A 17500-nucleotide genomic window follows, 5' to 3' on the forward strand; every position below is an offset into this window, starting at 1 on the left:
GACAGAGTACCGACGGAGTACTACAGAGTACTACAGAGTACAACAGAGTACCGACGGAGTACTACAGAGTACAGACTAGAGTACTGCAAAGTACCGACAGAGCACCAACGGAGTACTGCAGAGTAGTACAGTGTGTTTTATTTGACGTTTCCTGATAAAAACAAGTAGGAATGTTATCACCATATTGTAATGATGATGACGATGATCGTAGTAGTAGTAATAATAATGATAATAGTGATAATGCTCAATTTACAGTTTTAAGTGTATTCTCGTGGCTTTACCTTAAACACTGAATAAATAAATTATAAATGTACTTTGTTTTACTTTAAAAAAAGGTTATGGTTTTGGTTCCTGGTTTGGAGCCGATGCCCCCCACGCTGCATCTGTTTATCATGATCGACCACGACGACAAAATGATTGTGATTTGGAAGTTGGAAATGGAACGCTCGTTTTGATGGATTTTGGAATTGGAATGTGACTAAAAGTTTTTTGTTGTTTTTTGGAGGATCCACGTCTCTGCGATGGTGTTCACCAATAATCGGATATTTATGATTTTATTAACAAGTCCAATAAAAAAGACCGTCATTGTGTTCAGGGGACAGTGCCCTAATGTTTAAATATTGTCGGATGATGGTAAATGATGGGATAGTGCCAGAAAAAAAACTGTCAATGATCATCCCTGATGTGTGTGTGTATTAGGGGTGTGATGATTCCATTGGACTTCAGATTTAAACATTCTTATCTCAGCCCTGACTGTTATGCCATTGTTAGACTATTGAGTAGAGATAGCGATAAGTCAATTAATCGATCAGTTGCCAACTATTGAATTAATCACCAACTATTTTCATCACAGAGTAATTGTTTTGAGTCATTCTTTCTTTCTGATTCCAGCTTGTTAAATGTGAATATTTTCTGGTTTCTTGAGTCATGTAAGACAGTAAACTCCTGTCAGGCCCCTGTCTACCTCCTGTCAGGCCCCTGTCTGCTTCCTGTCAGGTCCCTGTCTACTTCCTGTCAGGTCCTTGTCTACTTCCTGTCGGATCCCTGTCTACTTCCTGTCAGATCCCTGTCTACCTCCTGTCAGGCCCCTGTCTGCTTCCTGTCAGGCCCCTGTCTACTTCCTGTCGGATCCCTGTCTACCTCCTGTCAGGCCCCTGTCTACCTCCTGTCAGGCCCCTGTCTACCTCCTGTCAGGTCCCTGTCTACCTCCTGTCAGGCCCCTGTCTGCCTCCTGTCAGGCCCCTGTCTACCTCCTGTCAGGTCCCTGTCTGCTTCCTGTCAGGCCCCTGTCTGCTTCCTGTCAGGCCCCTGTCTGCTTCCTGTCAGGCCCCTGTCTACCTCCTGTCAGGTCCCTGTCTGCTTCCTGTCAGGTCCCTGTCTACCTCCTGTCAGGTCCCTGTCTGCTTCCTGTCAGGTCCCTGTCTACCTCCTGTCAGGCCCCTGTCTGCTTCCTGTCAGGCCCCTGTCTACCTCCTGTCAGGCCCCTGTCTACCTCCTGTCAGGCCCCTGTCTACCTCCTGTCAGGCCCCTGTCTACCTCCTGTCAGGCCCCTGTCTACCTCCTGTCAGGCCCCTGTCTACCTCCTGTCAGGCCCCTGTCTGCTTCCTGTCAGGCCCCTGTCTACCTCCTGTCAGGCCCCTGTCTACCTCCTGTCAGGCCCCTGTCTGCTTCCTGTCAGGCCCCTGTCTGCTTCCTATAGTCCAGAGTCTTGCCTCACGGTGTCTCTGTGGAAGGAAATCACTCCGTGTGGAAGTTATATTCAAATGCATTCAACACTGCATGTCCTTCACAGACATTTCATCCACTTTTTTAACTTTTGGGACTAAAATAAAAGGGACACGATTCGGACCCGATGCTCTTGAGCGGCGAGCCAACTCCATGTGTGAAATCCTTGGTGATGTGTGTTGAAATGGAGTTGTCATGACAACGCCGTAAAGCTTCCAGGTGATTGCAGGTGTCTCTGCTGGTCCCAGGGTGGAGCGCCACGCCTCCACACCTGGACACACTCCTCAACACCTGGAGACACTTCGTCCTCGTCAGGAAGTTGCCACTGTTCGAGCTGTTGGACCCAGACTTCCTGGAGAATGCTGTTTTCAAAGGTACGATTCTACTTCCTGTCTGTCCTGGCAATTCCACTTCCTGTTTGTCTGGGCAGGTTGTGATTCTTGTTTAGGTTCCATTTCCTGTTGACGTTCTACTTCCTGTTTGTTTCGGCAGGTCGTGATTTAGTTTAGGTTCTACATCCTGTCTGTCTTGGCAGATTCAATTTCCTGTTTTAGGTTCTACTTCCTGTTTGTCTCCACAGGTTCTACTTCCTGTTTGTCCTACAGAACCAGAATCGATGAAGACAACTGCTTTGCTCTGCTGCCAAATGGTACCAAACAAGAGATGATGAGAGAAGAGAAACTGTACTGGTAGTACACTGTACTGGTAGAACTGTGTACTTGTAGGACCGTGCACTGGTACTACAGTGTACTGGTACTACAGTGTACTGGTACGACTGTTTACTGGTACTACAGTGTACTGGTAGCACTGTGTACCGGTACTACAATGTACCAGTACTACAGTGTACCGGTACTACAGTGTGCCAGGAGGACAGTGTACCGGTACTACAGTTATTTTTGTTCATTGGAGATTTTGTCTCAAAACAAGTGGATATTATAAGTCCCAAGGTCCGATTCTGGGACCATTATTGTTTATCCTCTATATGCTCCACTTGTACACGTGAGCCACTGCAGCAAAACCTGACATGTCACACATTTCTAAAATCACCAGGAGCAGATGAATAAGTAGAGAAAACCTTCAAGAAGGAAAATTAGATTTTTCCAGATGTGTTCTTTTGTGTTTTGTTTTTTGTTTTTTCTCAACATATTTTTGAAACCGAGTTTGATTTATAACTAGTAGATAAATGTTCAACTGTGTAGTTAAATATTCCCGTTAGATGACATGGAAACACAGTTCACTTACCGAGACGCTAAATAATGCGGTTCGATGGTTTCCTTCTAAGCGAGCGTCCAGGTGAAGATCATTCTTCCGTATTCCATGTGATGTGAAGTCACAATGTGAAACCATTTTGATAGAGTTCAACCTTTTAAATCGTACTACTTTTACACACACACACACACAAAGACATTGTTGTTGAGGCGGCGTAACACGCAAAGAAGAAAAGCTGATGTCACTTCAGTAAACAAGACGAGGATCCTTTGAAAACTTTGAAGGTGATTATCTCAGAATCACAGTTTGCCAAGCCCTCGTCATTAACAAGTCATAGCTTTAAAAATATTTGCTTGATTCACATAAGTGACACCTTGTTTTGAAGCTCTGATTCTTCACTTCTTCACAAATGATGCAGGGAAAAAAGTCAAAGACCACCAAATCACCCTAAAGTCTGCTGTGGGTCACATATAAAGAAACACCAACTAGAATTGATTTTAAGATACTGCTTCTTGTATATAGAGCTCTAAATGGCCTTGCACCGCAGTATATAAAAGAAATGCTCATTATACAGGAAGCAAAAAGAAGTCTCAAGTCCACAGGCAGTGGTCTTTTAACTACCTCGTACCAGCTGTAAAGCAGGAGAGGCTGCCTTCTATATCTATGCCCCAAGTAAATGGAACGCCCTACCGAGGACCTGAGCGAGCCCCCCACACTGAACACTTTAAAAAGCAGCTTAAAAACTTGATGTTCACTACAGTCTATGACAGACTTGTGTGCTTTACTATATATTTTCTTTGATTGTATTTCTTTGTAAAGCTCATTGTGTTGCCCTGGTATGAAATGTGTTTTATAAATAAAGTGACTTGACACCTTGACAGGTGTCCTGATCCTGTCTCTGGATAAAGACTCGTACGAGACGCTCGGAGTGGAAGGATCACCCTCCAAGTTCAGCTGCAAACCCTGCAGGAGATACGGTGGGGGGTGTGGGGTGCATTGGGGGGTACAGTGGGGGGTCCGGAGTGCGGCAGTACAGTGACTGTACCCACTTCCTATTCAGTGGTGAGCGTGGACCTAAAAGACAGGAAGTGGTCTCCAGGTGGGCGGAGCTACCAGCGCCTGCTCACTGGTCTACGAGAGCGAACCAAATTGGAGAGCGACTTCCTGCTGGCTCACGACCCGGGTAGGACTTCCTGTTCCCTAGAACTTATCTGTTTTAAGTATTTGAGTTGTAGTGATACTTCTTGTGTCCTGCAGGGGAAATGGCAACTCTACACTTCCTGTCTCACTACGCCTGGACCGAGCACCGCCCTCAGACCGCCAGCAGGGTGCTGCGAGACCTGGTCTGCCCAGCCCTGCTGACCTCTGACCTCCTGACCTCTGACCCACACAGCTTCCTGGAGTGGCTGGGAGCCGTGGAGGCTGGAGTTCCCTGGTGGGTCCGCATCACTTCCTGCGGGCGGACTATACGTTACACTGTATACTGTCTGGGACATGCCCTAAAAGCGCCCTCTCCCTGCAGCTCGCAGCAGAGCAGCTTCCTGTCATCCTTCTCGTGTCCCGAGCCGCGGGTGGAGGTGGGCGGAGCTCTGTGCTGCTCCGTCAGCGGCCTGCTGCACCCGGACGATGTCCTGACGCTGCTGGACCAGCTCAGGTACGATTCCTTTCATCTCCCCGGAAGTTTAATATTTATATGAATATTTCATAACAGTATTTATTACTAGAGGGAAAAGTAGAAAAAACGTGATGGGCTATGTCAACAGGAAGTTCTGGTAATGATTGAATAAAAACACTGTGTGAACTAGGATTTGACATATAAACTTCTTCCTGGACACGAGTCTTCCACTATAGTTTATTTATTATTATTCATAAAAGTTGAAGTATCCCAGCCGTGTAGTAACTCTTAAAATGTTCACACCTCATTGATTATGTACGCCTGGGCCCCCTGCAGGAGGTGCTTGGCGGAGACCCCCGCCACGCCCTGGCTGGCCCTCAGCGTGCATGGCTTCGTGGACAGCCCGGTCTCCTGGGGGAGGGCGGAGCACGGTGTCCTGACAGGAGGGGACCACTTCTGCTGCCTGTTGCTGTTCCAGGACGGGGAACAGCGGATCCTCATGGGGACCGGGGCCCAGGACGCCTGCCCCCCCTGACAGGGTGCCGCTCCGGGAAGCAGAACATGTTTAATAAACACTTGAAACACGGAGCTTTACAGTTTGTTGTAAGGTGCGTGGAGCGCTGGAAAAAAATAAAGATGACAAGAAAAACTGTTGCTCAACATCAATGTTCTTGATCATCTGAATCATAACCTTGACTTTGATCCGGTATCGGTAATTCCAAATCAGACACTAAACACTGAGCAGGTGAAAGGCATTGTGGGTGGACTTCATGAGAGAAAAATGTTTCTTTTCTGGGTCAATTAAAAAATGATAAACGTCCTATGAGTTTAGCTTTGGACAACAGGAAGTAACATCACGTTCCATGACCTCCTGTGGCCCTGGAGCACTGAGGTCCACCATTGGGGGCCCTGCTCCGTTCCAGACCCAAAGCAAAAGGCCTTTGAAGCTTGAACCTGGGAACGGGGTCCAGACTACAGCTGGTCCAGTTTGTTCTGAAGGTATTTCAAGATGGCGTCCGTCCCCTGAGAGGAGCCCCAAACCCTCTTCAGAGCTTCACACTCGCGCTCGTTAGCTTGCTCCAGGGCACTCCGGCAGCTGCTCCGCATCAGGGCCTTGGACTCCTGCAGGACCTAGAGGACAGGAAGTCCCCCCCCCCCCCCCCAGGGAGACATGGAACATGACTGATGACGTGGATGTAAAGATGGAGGCACAAATTAAGTAACATGTTGGCGTCTGGACATCTTTGTAAAACAACATGGAGGACGACACGGGGGACGGACTCACCAGGGAGTTGACGGACACCAGCTCCTGGACGCGCAGCATCACTTCCTGGGTAAAGGTGCCGGGCCACAGGACCTGGGACACCAGGCCTTTCACACAGGCCTCATGGGCTGTCAGCTTCCTGCCGCCCAGCAACATCTCGCTGGCCTGAGAGGTCAGAGGTCAGCAAGGCATTAAAGAGAAATAGGGCTTCAGTCTGAGACAACAGGGTTTTGTAGTCATTTCATATTTTTGCAGTATTTCTTTAGAACATGTGTCCTCGTCTCTGATTGGTCGGTGAGCTCAACACACTGCATCCACGACACCTACAGAACATTTGAATAAATACATGGTGGTTTTCACTTGACTCTCTGCTCCGGGGTCTCACCGAGGCCAGGCCCATGACCCGGGGGAAGGTAAAGGAGGAGCAGGCATCGGGGGTCTGGCCGCAGGCGGCGTAGGGGGTCTGCACCCAGGCCTTCTCACTGGCCCAGACCACGTCGCACAGCGGGAGGAGGGCCGCCCCCAGACCCAGCGCCGGGCCCTGGACCGCCACTGCGATGGGCTTCCTGAACTGGACCAGGGAGTGGACGAAGGTCCTGGACACAGAGGGACAAGTTTACAAGTCGGTTGACATCATCCTCAGTAGACAATCTTTTAACTAAAGAAATACAATTCATATCCCTTCTCAGTCTTTAGACAGAGTTTTGGGTACCGGATGGTTTCGGCCATCTTGATGCTCTCCCTCTTCCTGTCGTCGGTCAGTCGTCTGATGAAGGACAGAAAGTCCAGGCCGCCACAGAAACAGCTTCCTACCGCGCTTAGCAACACCAGCTTACTGTCATCTGACGCTGCCGTTGCCATGGCGCTCTGGATCTCCTTCATCACCTGAGGGGAGTCATAATGGACTTCACACAACAGCGCTAACTCTTCTAAAGTGCAAGCGTTTAGGCTCCGCCCAACAACAGTGAGTTATCAAACGAGACACGATAGAATCAACAATGTGCTGATAGATTCTACGTCCTCACGTAGACGAGACGGAGCGAGCGCTGCAGTGACGTCCTCAGGCTCGCCACGCTGCTTTCCACAACAGAGATTAAACTGTCAGTTAAAGTCCTTCACTGGGGAGCGATGCTGCGAGCCCTGACGCCCTGTCCCGCTCACGTGTGCTTTAATATCACACGTCCTTGGATCCCTGGACATACACCCGGCAAGTGTGAAGTAGACGGGATGAAGGATTGTCCAGATAATCTAGGGAGCGAGTCACAGTACTGAGACTCGTCTCCTCCATGAGCCCAACATTGAAAATGACAAAGAAAATGAAAGTTTACGGTTGATGTTAATTAAACTGATCAATCCCCCGGCACTTTATTATTGTGATGTCATGTCATAATAAACTCATGACAACAGAGGGGGGGAGCCATGCCTGATGGAGGGAGACAACTGACAACATTCTTTAGTATTTTACAAATTAATTTTTTTTTTAATTCTATGAATGTCGGCGCTGACACACCAAAATTAACTAAATGAGTTTTACTTATATAAAAGAAAAAGCAAAACAACGGTGCGGCGGCGGGCAAGTAATGTAATCGGTGTACACCGTGTAACACCGGTAACCGTGGCAACCCTAGTGCCATCTTGTTATTGTTGTCTTATATGTAAGGCTGTTTTGTTTACCGGGACGTTCTGTGTTACCGTACATGGAGGACGACAATAAAACACCTTGTCACAGATTTGACTTTCTTCTCCTGATCAGGAAACCTGTTCTAACTAGAGGATGTCCTGAATGATAAAACAAGGTCACGTTGCGTCCTGAACCTAAGGTAAGGGGCTCACGTCGGGGCTCAGTGTGTTGTTCTCCGTGGTCCTGGTGGACAACAGGATGTGGGTGAATCCATCTTGTTTCTTCACCACGATGTCCCTGTAGCGGTACGCGCTCTCCGTCTGTCTCACGCTGAAGCGCAGACGCTTGTCCACCGCCGAGCGTTGCTCCACCCGCCGTTTCCCCGAGGCACTAGCCACGCCCAGACCCCCTGGGACTACCGAGGATCCTGGGAAAAAGAAGAGGAATCAGAAGTACAGCCAGGGGCTAACGGGCAGGCTCGCAGGTGGGGTTTGACTCTGCTAACCTGTGGCGTTCAGAGCATGCATGGCTGCGGGGCTCCTGGGCTCCTGCGAGGTTGACAGGAGGCTCTGAGGGTGCACTCTGGGTCGGGACCCCATGCGTGCCCTCTCCTCTCCGGGTGCTAGCTGCACGCTAACAGGTTTCTCCAGGAGAGCTACCTCTGGGGGAACCAGGTGAGCGTCCTGAGCGGCGGCGTCCAGACTGTGCGCTGCCTCGCTGGGTGACTCCTCCGAGTCTACGCGACTGTTCATGGGGCTTTTAGGAACTAGGATCTTGATGCCAGTCTTGGCCAGGTCCACGCCCCTGCGGGCGGAGCCTGCCGGAGATGCCGCAAGCAGGCCCGTGGTGGACATCTCCGGTCCGCTGGCGCAGGGAGTGAACCTGTGAGTTAGCAGAGGGTACATGGTGGTCCTGCCCTCTTGCGGGGGGAGATGCCGGGCCACGGGACCTGGAGCGGGGACTGGGGGTCTGGACATCTGCTTCCGGGCGCTGGGCGCGCAAGAGGCGGCAGGGTGCGGAGCGCTGCGGGTGGAGCGCAGCGAGGCGTCTATGTGCTGGCGGTCCTGGCCGTAGACCATGCAGCTGGAGAGGGCGCTGGCCGGCGCACATGAAGTGGCAGGGTGCAGAGCGCTGCGGGTGGAGCGCTGCTGGCGGTTGAAGTCCTGGATGTAGACCAGGCAGCTGGACAGGTGGCTCTCCGGTTCCCAGGTGTCCTCCTCCCGGCTGAAGCCCCGCCAGTGGACCAGGTACTCGGTCTTACCTTTGTTGTTCTTCCTCCGGTCCACGATCCTCTCCACCTACAGAGACAGGGCCACAGAGTCCAGGTCAAACCCAAGGTTTACGCTGGATCCTCTCCATCCTGGCTGTCTGAATCATGGCAAGCCCACAGGACTAAGCTCCGCCCTCACCACCTCTCTGCCTCCACCTCAGCAGCTTCTACAGTGAAGACCTGTAGAATACCCTCAATCCTGCACTCTCCACCTACCCCCTCCACCTTGGTCTCTCCATCCTAGCCCCTTCTCATAGTTCACCATTTACCACCAGCTTACCACCAGTTGACCACCAGTTCAGCACCAGTTGAACACCAGTTCAGCACCAGTTTACCACCAGTTCACCACCAGTTCAGCACCAGCTTACCACCAGTTCAGCACCAGCTTACCACCAGTTCAGCACCAGCTTACCACCAGTTCAGCACCAGCTTACCACCAGTTTACCACCAGTTCTCCACCAGTTTACAACCTCTTTACCACCGGTTTACTATCAGTAACCACCAGTTCACCACCAGTTTAGCACCAGTTTACTACCTGTTTACCACCAGTTCAGCACCAGTTTAACACCAGTTTAACACCAGTTTACCACCAGTTCAGCAACACTTTACCACAAGTTTACTACCAGTTTACCACCAGTTCAGCACCAGTTAACTACCAGTTTACCGCCAGTGTACTGCCATTGTACCACCAGTTCCACACCAGTTTACTATAAGTTTACCACCAGTTCAGCACCAGTTTTCCTCCAGTTCATCACCACTTTACCACCTGTTCCCCACCAGTTCAGCACCAGTTTAATACCAGTTCAGCACCAGTTTAATACCAGTTCAGCACCAGTTTTCTACCAGATTACCAACAGTTTACCACCAGTTCAAGATTCAAGAGATTATTTTTCAGTTCAGCACCAGCTTTCCACCAGTTTACCACCAAATTACTCCCAGTTTACCACCATTTCACCACCGCTTCACCCATAGCACCGTAGCTGTGCTAAGGGAGCAGGCTAACCTCCAAGCCTCACCTCGTACAGCTCCTCCGTGGCCATCGGCTCGCCCCTCCGCGGCTCCGTCTCTTCAGCGCAGCACGTAAAACGTGTTTGAAAGCCAACTTCGGAAGTCTCACCCCGCGGGGAGCAGCGAGCGACGCGGAGCCTCCGGCACGTTAGCAGCGAGCAGCTAGCCACCTCCGGTCTGTGCAGGAGCTACCGGAAGTGACTAATATGTATTTATTATTATTATTATTATTATTATTATTATTATTCAAGAGGTTTATTTTTCAAATACTACTATTTATTTATTTATTTGTTTGTTTGTTTGTTTGTTTGTTTGTTTATTTATTTATTTATTTATTTATTATTATTATTATTATTATTATTATTATTATTATTATTATTCAAGAGGTTTATTTTTCAAATACTACTATTTATTTATTTATTTATTTGTTTATTTATTTATTTGTTTGTTTGTTTGTTTGTTTGTTTGTTTATGTATTTATTTATTCATTCATTCATTTATTTATTTATTTATTTATTTATTTATTTATTTATTATTATTATTATTATTATTATTATTATTTTAATTTTATTTTATTTTATTAATTTTTTTATTTTTTTATTATTATTTTTAGTAGTAGTAGTAGTAGTAGTAGTAGTCGTCATAGTAGTAGTATCTAAACAAAACTAATACTAATCCTTTTTTGGTAAAAATAAAAACAAATATGTAAACCATAACTTTTACCGGTGTATAGTATCAGTTCTTTCCTCCAAAAGTATATTTCCTCCATCAAATATTTTAATGGTATTACGGGAAAGGCTCTGAGGTTGATTTCAAGAAGTATGTCAGTGCATTTATCTCGCACTTTCATTTATTCTTTAGGAGCAAAAACAAATAATAATTATTCTAGATATTAATATAATATATTTTAGGAAACGTAAAGAAAGGCTTTATATATTTGTATATGCATGAATATATAAATGTAAATTGAATAAGATAGAAAATAAACATATCAAAATGAATAGAATAAAATGATATTCTCAAAATGCAACAACAGACATTTTTGTAGTTGTAGTTGAGAGTTGACCACCAATTTACCACCAGTTCACCGACAGTTTATCCCCAGTTCACCACCATTTCAGTGCCAGTTCACCAACAGTTAAATTTTCAAAATGCAACAATAGCCATTTTTGTGAAGTTTGAGAGTTAAAAGGAAAAAAATAAAAATGTACCCACCAAAATCACAGAATTGACAACCTCAGTTTCCTCCTGACTAACCTCAGTTTCCTCCTAACTAACCTCAGCCTCCTCCTGACTAACCTCAGCTTCCTCCTGACTAACCTCAGCTTCCTCCTGACTAACCCCAGTTTTCTCCTGACTACCTCCTGACTCATCCCAGTTTCCTCCTGACTAACCCCAGTTTCCTCCTGACTAACCCGTTTCCTCCTGACTAACCCCAGCTTCCTCCTGACTAACCTCAGCCCTCTCCTGTCTGACCTCAGTTTCCTCCTGACTAACCTCAGCCTCATTCTGATTAACCTCGATTTCCTCCTGACTAACCTTAGTTTCCTCCTGACTAACCTCAGCTTCCTCCTGACTAACCTCAGCTTCCTCTTGACTAACCTCAGCTTCCTCCTGACTAACCTCAGCTCCCTCCTGACTAACCCCAGTTTCCTTCTGACTAAGCTCAGCTTCCTCCTGACTAACCCCAGTTTCCTACTGACTAACCTCAGCCCCTCCTGACTAACCTCAGCTTCCTCCTGACTAAGCTCAGCTTCCTCCTGACTCACCCCAGTTTTCTCCTGACTGACCTCAGCCTCCTCCTGACTAAGCCATAGCTTCATCCTGACGAACCTTAGTTTCCTCCTTACTAACCTCAGCCTCCTCCCGACTCACCCCAGTTTCCTCCTGACTAACCAGTTTCCTCCTGACTAACCCCAGCTTCCTGCTGACTAACCTCAGCCCTCTTCTGACTCACCGCAGTTTCCTCCTGACTAACCTCAGCTTCCTCCTGACTAACCTTAGTTTCCTCCTGACTAACCTCAGATTCCTCCTGACTAACCTTAGTTTCCTCCTGACTAACCTCAGCCTCCTCCTGACTAACCTTAGTTTCCTCCTGACTAACCTCAGCTTCCTCCTGATTAACCCCAGTTTCCTCCTGACTAACCCGTTTCCTCCTGACTAACCCCAGCTTCCTACTGACTAACCTCAGCCCTCTTCTGACTCACCGCAGTTTCCTCCTGACTAACCTCAGCTTCCTCCTGACTAACCTTAGTTTCCTCCTGACTAACCTCAGCCTCCGCCTGACTAACCTCAGCCTCCTCCTGATTAACCTCGGTTTCCTCCTGACTAACCTCAGCCTCCTCCTGATTAACCTCGGTTTCCTCCTGACTAACCTGTTTTCTCCTGACTTACCTCAGCCTCCTCCTGACTAACCTCAGCTTCCTCCTGACTAACCCCAGTTTCCTCCTGACTGACTTCAGCCTCCCCCTGACTAACCCCAGCTTCCTCCTGACTAACCCGTTTCCTCCTGACTAACCTCAGCCCTCTCCTGACTCACCCCAGTATCCTCCTGACTAACCCCAGTTTCCTCATGACTTACCTCAGCTTCCTCCTGACTAACCCTAGTTTCCTCCTGACTAAACCGTTTCCTCCTGACTAACCCCAGCTTCCTCCTGACTAACCTCAGCCCTCTCCTGACTCACCTCAGTTTCCTCCTGACTAACCCCAGCTTCCTCCTGACTAACCTCAGCCCTCTCCTGACTCACCTCAGCCTCCTCCTGACTCACCCCCGTTTCCTCCTGACTAACCCCAGCTTTCCCCGACTAACCTCAGCCCTCTTCTGACTCACTGCAGTTTCCTCCTGACTAACCTCAGCTTCCTCCTGACTAACCTCAGTTTCCTCCTGACTAACCTTAGTTTCCTCCTGACTACCTCAGCTTCCTCTTGACTAACCCCAGTTTTCTCCTGACTGACCTCAGCCTCCTCCTGACTAAGCCTTAGCTTCATCCTGACTAACCTTAGTTTCCTCCTTACTAACCTCAGCCTCCTCCCGACTCACCCCAGTTTCCTCCTGACTAACCAGTTTCCTCCTGACTAACCCCAGCTTCCTGCTGACTAACCTCAGCCCTCTTCTGACTCACCGCAGTTTCCTCCTGACTAACCTCAGCTTCCTCCTGACTAACCTTAGTTTCCTCCTGACTAACCTCAGCTTCCTCCTGACTAACCTTAGTTTCCTCCTGACTAACCTCAGCTTCCTCCTGATTAACCCCAGTTTCCTCCTGACTAACCCGTTTCCTCCTGACTAACCCCAGCTTCCTACTGACTAACCTCAGCCCTCTTCTGACTCACCGCAGTTTCCTCCTGACTAACCTCAGCTTCCTCCTGACTAACCTTAGTTTCCTCCTGACTAACCTCAGCCTCCGCCTGACTAACCTCAGCCTCCTCCTGACTAACCTCAGCCTCCTCCTGATTAACCTCGGTTTCCTCCTGACTAACCTGTTTTCTCCTGACTTACCTCAGCCTCCTCCTGACTAACCTCAGCTTCCTCCTGACTAACCCCAGTTTCCTCCTGACTGACTTCAGCCTCCCCCTGACTAACCCCAGCTTCCTCCTGACTAACCCGTTTCCTCCTGACTAACCTCAGCCCTCTCCTGACTCACCCCAGTATCCTCCTGACTAACCCCAGTTTCCTCATGACTTACCTCAGCTTCCTCCTGACTAACCCTAGTTTCCTCCTGACTAAACCGTTTCCTCCTGACTAACCCCAGCTTCCTCCTTACTAACCTCAGCCTCCTCCCGACTCACCCCAGTTTCCTCCTGACTAACCAGTTTCCTCCTGACTAACCCCAGCTTCCTACTGACTAACCTCAGCCCTCTTCTGACTCACCGCAGTTTCCTCCTGACTAACCTCAGCTTCCTCCTGACTAACCTTAGTTTCCTCCTGACTAACCTCAGCCTCCGCCTGACTAACCTCAGCCTCCTCCTGACTAACCTCAGCCTCCTCCTGATTAACCTCGGTTTCCTCCTGACTAACCTGTTTTCTCCTGACTTACCTCAGCCTCCTCCTGACTAACCTCAGCTTCCTCCTGACTAACCCCAGTTTCCTCCTGACTGACTTCAGCCTCCCCCTGACTAACCCCAGCTTCCTCCTGACTAACCCGTTTCCTCCTGACTAACCTCAGCCCTCTCCTGACTCACCCCAGTATCCTCCTGACTAACCCCAGTTTCCTCATGACTTACCTCAGCTTCCTCCTGACTAACCCTAGTTTCCTCCTGACTAAACCGTTTCCTCCTGACTAACCCCAGCTTCCTCCTTACTAACCTCAGCCTCCTCCCGACTCACCCCAGTTTCCTCCTGACTAACCAGTTTCCTCCTGACTAACCCCAGCTTCCTGCTGACCAACCTCAGCCCTCTTCTGACTCACCGCAGTTTCCTCCTGACTAACCTCAGCTTCCTCCTGACTAACCTTAGTTTCCTCCTGACTAACCTCAGCTTCCTCCTGACTAACCTTAGTTTCCTCCTGACTAACCTCAGCTTCCTCCTGATTAACCCCAGTTTCCTCCTGACTAACCCGTTTCCTCCTGACTAACCCCAGCTTCCTACTGACTAACCTCAGCCCTCTTCTGACTCACCGCAGTTTCCTCCTGACTAACCTCAGCTTCCTCCTGACTAACCTTAGTTTCCTCCTGACTAACCTCAGCCTCCGCCTGACTAACCTCAGCCTCCTCCTGACTAACCTCAGCCTCCTCCTGATTAACCTCGGTTTCCTCCTGACTAACCTGTTTTCTCCTGACTTACCTCAGCCTCCTCCTGACTAACCTCAGCTTCCTCCTGACTAACCCCAGTTTCCTCCTGACTGACTTCAGCCTCCCCCTGACTAACCCCAGCTTCCTCCTGACTAACCCGTTTCCTCCTGACTAACCTCAGCCCTCTCCTGACTCACCCCAGTATCCTCCTGACTAACCCCAGTTTCCTCATGACTTACCTCAGCTTCCTCCTGACTAACCCTAGTTTCCTCCTGACTAAACCGTTTCCTCCTGACTAACCCCAGCTTCCTCCTGACTAACCTCAGCCCTCTCCTGACTCACCTCAGTTTCCTCCTGACTAACCCCAGCTTCCTCCTGACTAACCTCAGCCCTCTCCTGACTTACCTCAGCCTCCTCCTGACTCACCCCCGTTTCCTCCTGACTAACCCCAGCTTTCCCCGACTAACCTCAGCCCTCTTCTGACTCACTGCAGTTTCCTCCTGACTAACCTCAGCTTCCTCCTGACTAACCTCAGTTTCCTCCTGACTAACCTTAGTTTCCTCCTGACTACCTCAGCTTCCTCTTGACTAACCCCAGTTTCCTCCTGACTAATCCTAGCTTCCTCCTTACTAACCTCAGCCTCCTCCCGATTCACCCCAGTTTCGTCCTGATTAACCCATTTCCTCCTGACTAACCCCAGCTTCCTGCTGACTAACCTAAGCCCTCTTCTGACTCACCGCAGTTTCCTCCTGACTAACCTCAGCTTCCTCCTGACTAACCTTAGTTTCCTCCTGACTAACCTCAGCTTCCTCCTGACTAACCTCAGCCTACTCCTGACAGACCTCAGCTTCTTCCTGACTAACCTCAGCCTCCTCCTGACTCACCCCAGTTTCCTCCTGACTAACACGTTTCCTCCTGACTAACCCCAGCTTCCCCCGACTAACCTCAGCCCTCTTCTGACTAACCTCAGCTTCCTCTTGACTAACCCCAGTTTCCTCCTGACTAACCCGTTTCCTCCTGACTAATCCCAGCTTCCTCCTTACTAACCTCAGCCTCCTCCCGATTCACCCCAGTTTCCTCTTGACTAACCCGTTTCCTCCTGACTAACCCCAGCTTCCTGCTGACTAACCTCAGCCCTCTTCTGACTCAAAGCAGTTTCCCCCTGACTAACCTCAGCTTCCTCCTGACTAACCTTAGTTTCCTCCTGACTAACCTCAGCTTCCTCCTGACTAACCCCAGTTTCCTCCTGACTAACCTCAGCCTCCTCCGGACTAACCTCAGCTTCCTCCTGACTAACCTTAGTTTCCTCCTGACTAACCTCAGCTTCCTCCTGACTAACCCCAGTTTCCTCCTGACTAACCTCAGCCTCCTCTTGACTAACCCCAGTTTGCAATGCAGAGGCCACATTTCACCGGCCACCATCCAAAGCATGTGTGTGTGGGTGTATGCATGTGTTGTGGTGTCATGTGATAAATAAAGATTCTTCTCTTCTCTTGAATGCAGAATTCATCTTTTAAGTTCCAGGTTTTCTCCAAAAGTTGTTTCCAGTATTTCTCACAGTTGTTTGTCAATAACTTTGTGTCACTGTCCATTAATTTCCTATCAATTCAGAATGAAAAGTGTTAAAATAAAGAAAGATTGCACGGCCTGTCAAAGGCTTGTATTTTATTTTGGCCACACCCTTGTCTGAAAATAATAAAAGCAAAACTTCATATTCGTCTCAAAAGTTTTAATTCAGTGAAACATCTACATTGCTGCAGTTCACTAGTTTTTTTCTACAGATAGTTTTAGTAGTAATTATATTATATTATAACTATTGAGTAATAGTTCACAAAATAGTCTTCTAGTTTCAAGCTGAAACTAAAAGAAACATCAAACAGGTTCATGTGGTGAGAAGTGGCCATCTTGTTTTCCAGGACTCTGCTTAAAGGAACTGCAGCTGGCTAGTTGATCCCCTCTGCAGCCATGTGTGGGGCTAACACAGATAGCATGCAAGCGTCCCTTCAATCCGTCTTCTTGTCTCCGTCCTCCGTGTCCTGTCTCGCGACCCGCCTCCGGTATCCATGGTAACCAAGACACACTAGGACCCCCACGGGGGCGCAGAGGATCAGGCATCCCAGCGGCTGCACCACATTGAAACATACTAACACATATTAGTTCACACTAATGCTAATCCCAATACATACTAATACACACTTATACATACAGTAATACTAATAGTGCGGCTGCACTGTTATTTGCTCACATCACATACTATTACATAATCATACATGCTAAAACATAGCAATGCATAATAATGATAATACATGAAAATAATAATCCATAACCCATAATCCATAATAATACATGAAAATACATACTAATATTGATACATAGTACAGCATGTGTATTTACACAGGAACTTACCATCAGCGTGTTCTGAGCGTCATAAACAAACCTTCTGAAACGCTGAACCACAGTGTTTCCTCCTTGAATCTAGAAAGGACAGTACAACAAACTCGTGAAATACTACATATACTACTACATACAATATACTAGGTATATATATCATACTCTATTGTGTAGTGTATTGGGTTCTGTTCCTCAAGAAAGTTCACATGAAGCCCTGAGCTCTTAAAATACCAGGCGGTTATCACTGCTCCCTAAATATGGAGGGTGTGTTCTAACTGCTCCCTAAATATGGAGGGTGTGTTCTTATTGCTCCCTAAATATGGAGGCTGTTTTCTAACTGCTCCCTATGGAGGGTGTGTTCTAACTGCTCCCTAAATATGGAGGGTGCTTTCCAGGGGCCCTTGGAAGCTGCTCGCCGCCGTGGGTGTGGGTTGGGTGCAGTAGGCGGCTGTCAGCCTTGCTTCTTTTACATAGCTTCTCTGGCTTTCCTGCGGTCGTGGGGTGTCTATACGGCTGCGGGACTCAGGGGTGGCCTGGGGGCCTTTTCAGCTTGTAGGCGCTACGATATACACCGATCAGCCACAACATTAAAACCAGTGACAGCGCGGGGCTAACATCCGGGTGCCTTGCGCTGAGCACACTCTGCTGCGTGGATGAGCCCATGGGGCT

General features: G+C 48.5%; 2 protein-coding genes and 1 long non-coding RNA gene across 3 annotated transcripts in view; 1 reads left to right on the plus strand and 2 right to left on the minus strand.

Moving 5' to 3' along the window:
• The window catches only part of rpp40 (ribonuclease P/MRP 40 subunit), a gene marked incomplete at its 5' end in the record, with an annotated part of 10803 nt that extends 5288 nt beyond the window's left edge, over positions 1–5515 (plus strand). The window contains 7 exons of the mRNA XM_080010548.1: positions 1955–2099; positions 2306–2374; positions 3816–3911; positions 3995–4117; positions 4192–4369; positions 4457–4588; positions 4886–5515. Coding sequence (XP_079866674.1) covers positions 1955–2099; positions 2306–2374; positions 3816–3911; positions 3995–4117; positions 4192–4369; positions 4457–4588; positions 4886–5084 — 942 coding nt within the window. The 3' untranslated portion in view covers positions 5085–5515. The remainder of the gene's footprint in view (positions 1–1954; positions 2100–2305; positions 2375–3815; positions 3912–3994; positions 4118–4191; positions 4370–4456; positions 4589–4885) is intronic.
• Positions 5516–5521: 6 nt separating this feature from the next.
• Positions 5522–9844, minus strand: cdyl (chromodomain protein, Y-like; the record flags this gene model as incomplete). Its single annotated transcript, XM_080011451.1, has 7 exons — positions 9721–9844; positions 7940–8732; positions 7647–7861; positions 6526–6698; positions 6199–6409; positions 5835–5978; positions 5522–5680 (listed from the first exon to the last, which is right to left on the minus strand). The coding sequence occupies exons 1-7, from the start codon at positions 9742–9744 to the stop codon at positions 5522–5524; spliced, it is 1719 nt and encodes a 572-aa protein (XP_079867577.1). The 5' UTR covers positions 9745–9844.
• A 6292-nt stretch (positions 9845–16136) lies between these two features.
• LOC307237814 lies at positions 16137–17107 on the minus strand. The gene is made up of 3 exons (XR_013844413.1): positions 16994–17107; positions 16847–16915; positions 16137–16563 (listed from the first exon to the last, which is right to left on the minus strand). It is a non-coding gene; the product is annotated as an uncharacterized lncRNA (long non-coding RNA).
• Positions 17108–17500: the final 393 nt, after the last annotated feature.

The sequence above is a fragment of the Zeus faber genome (assembly GCF_960531495.2).
Source record: "Zeus faber genome assembly, chromosome: 12".
Classification (NCBI taxonomy): Eukaryota; Metazoa; Chordata; class Actinopteri; order Zeiformes; family Zeidae; genus Zeus; species Zeus faber.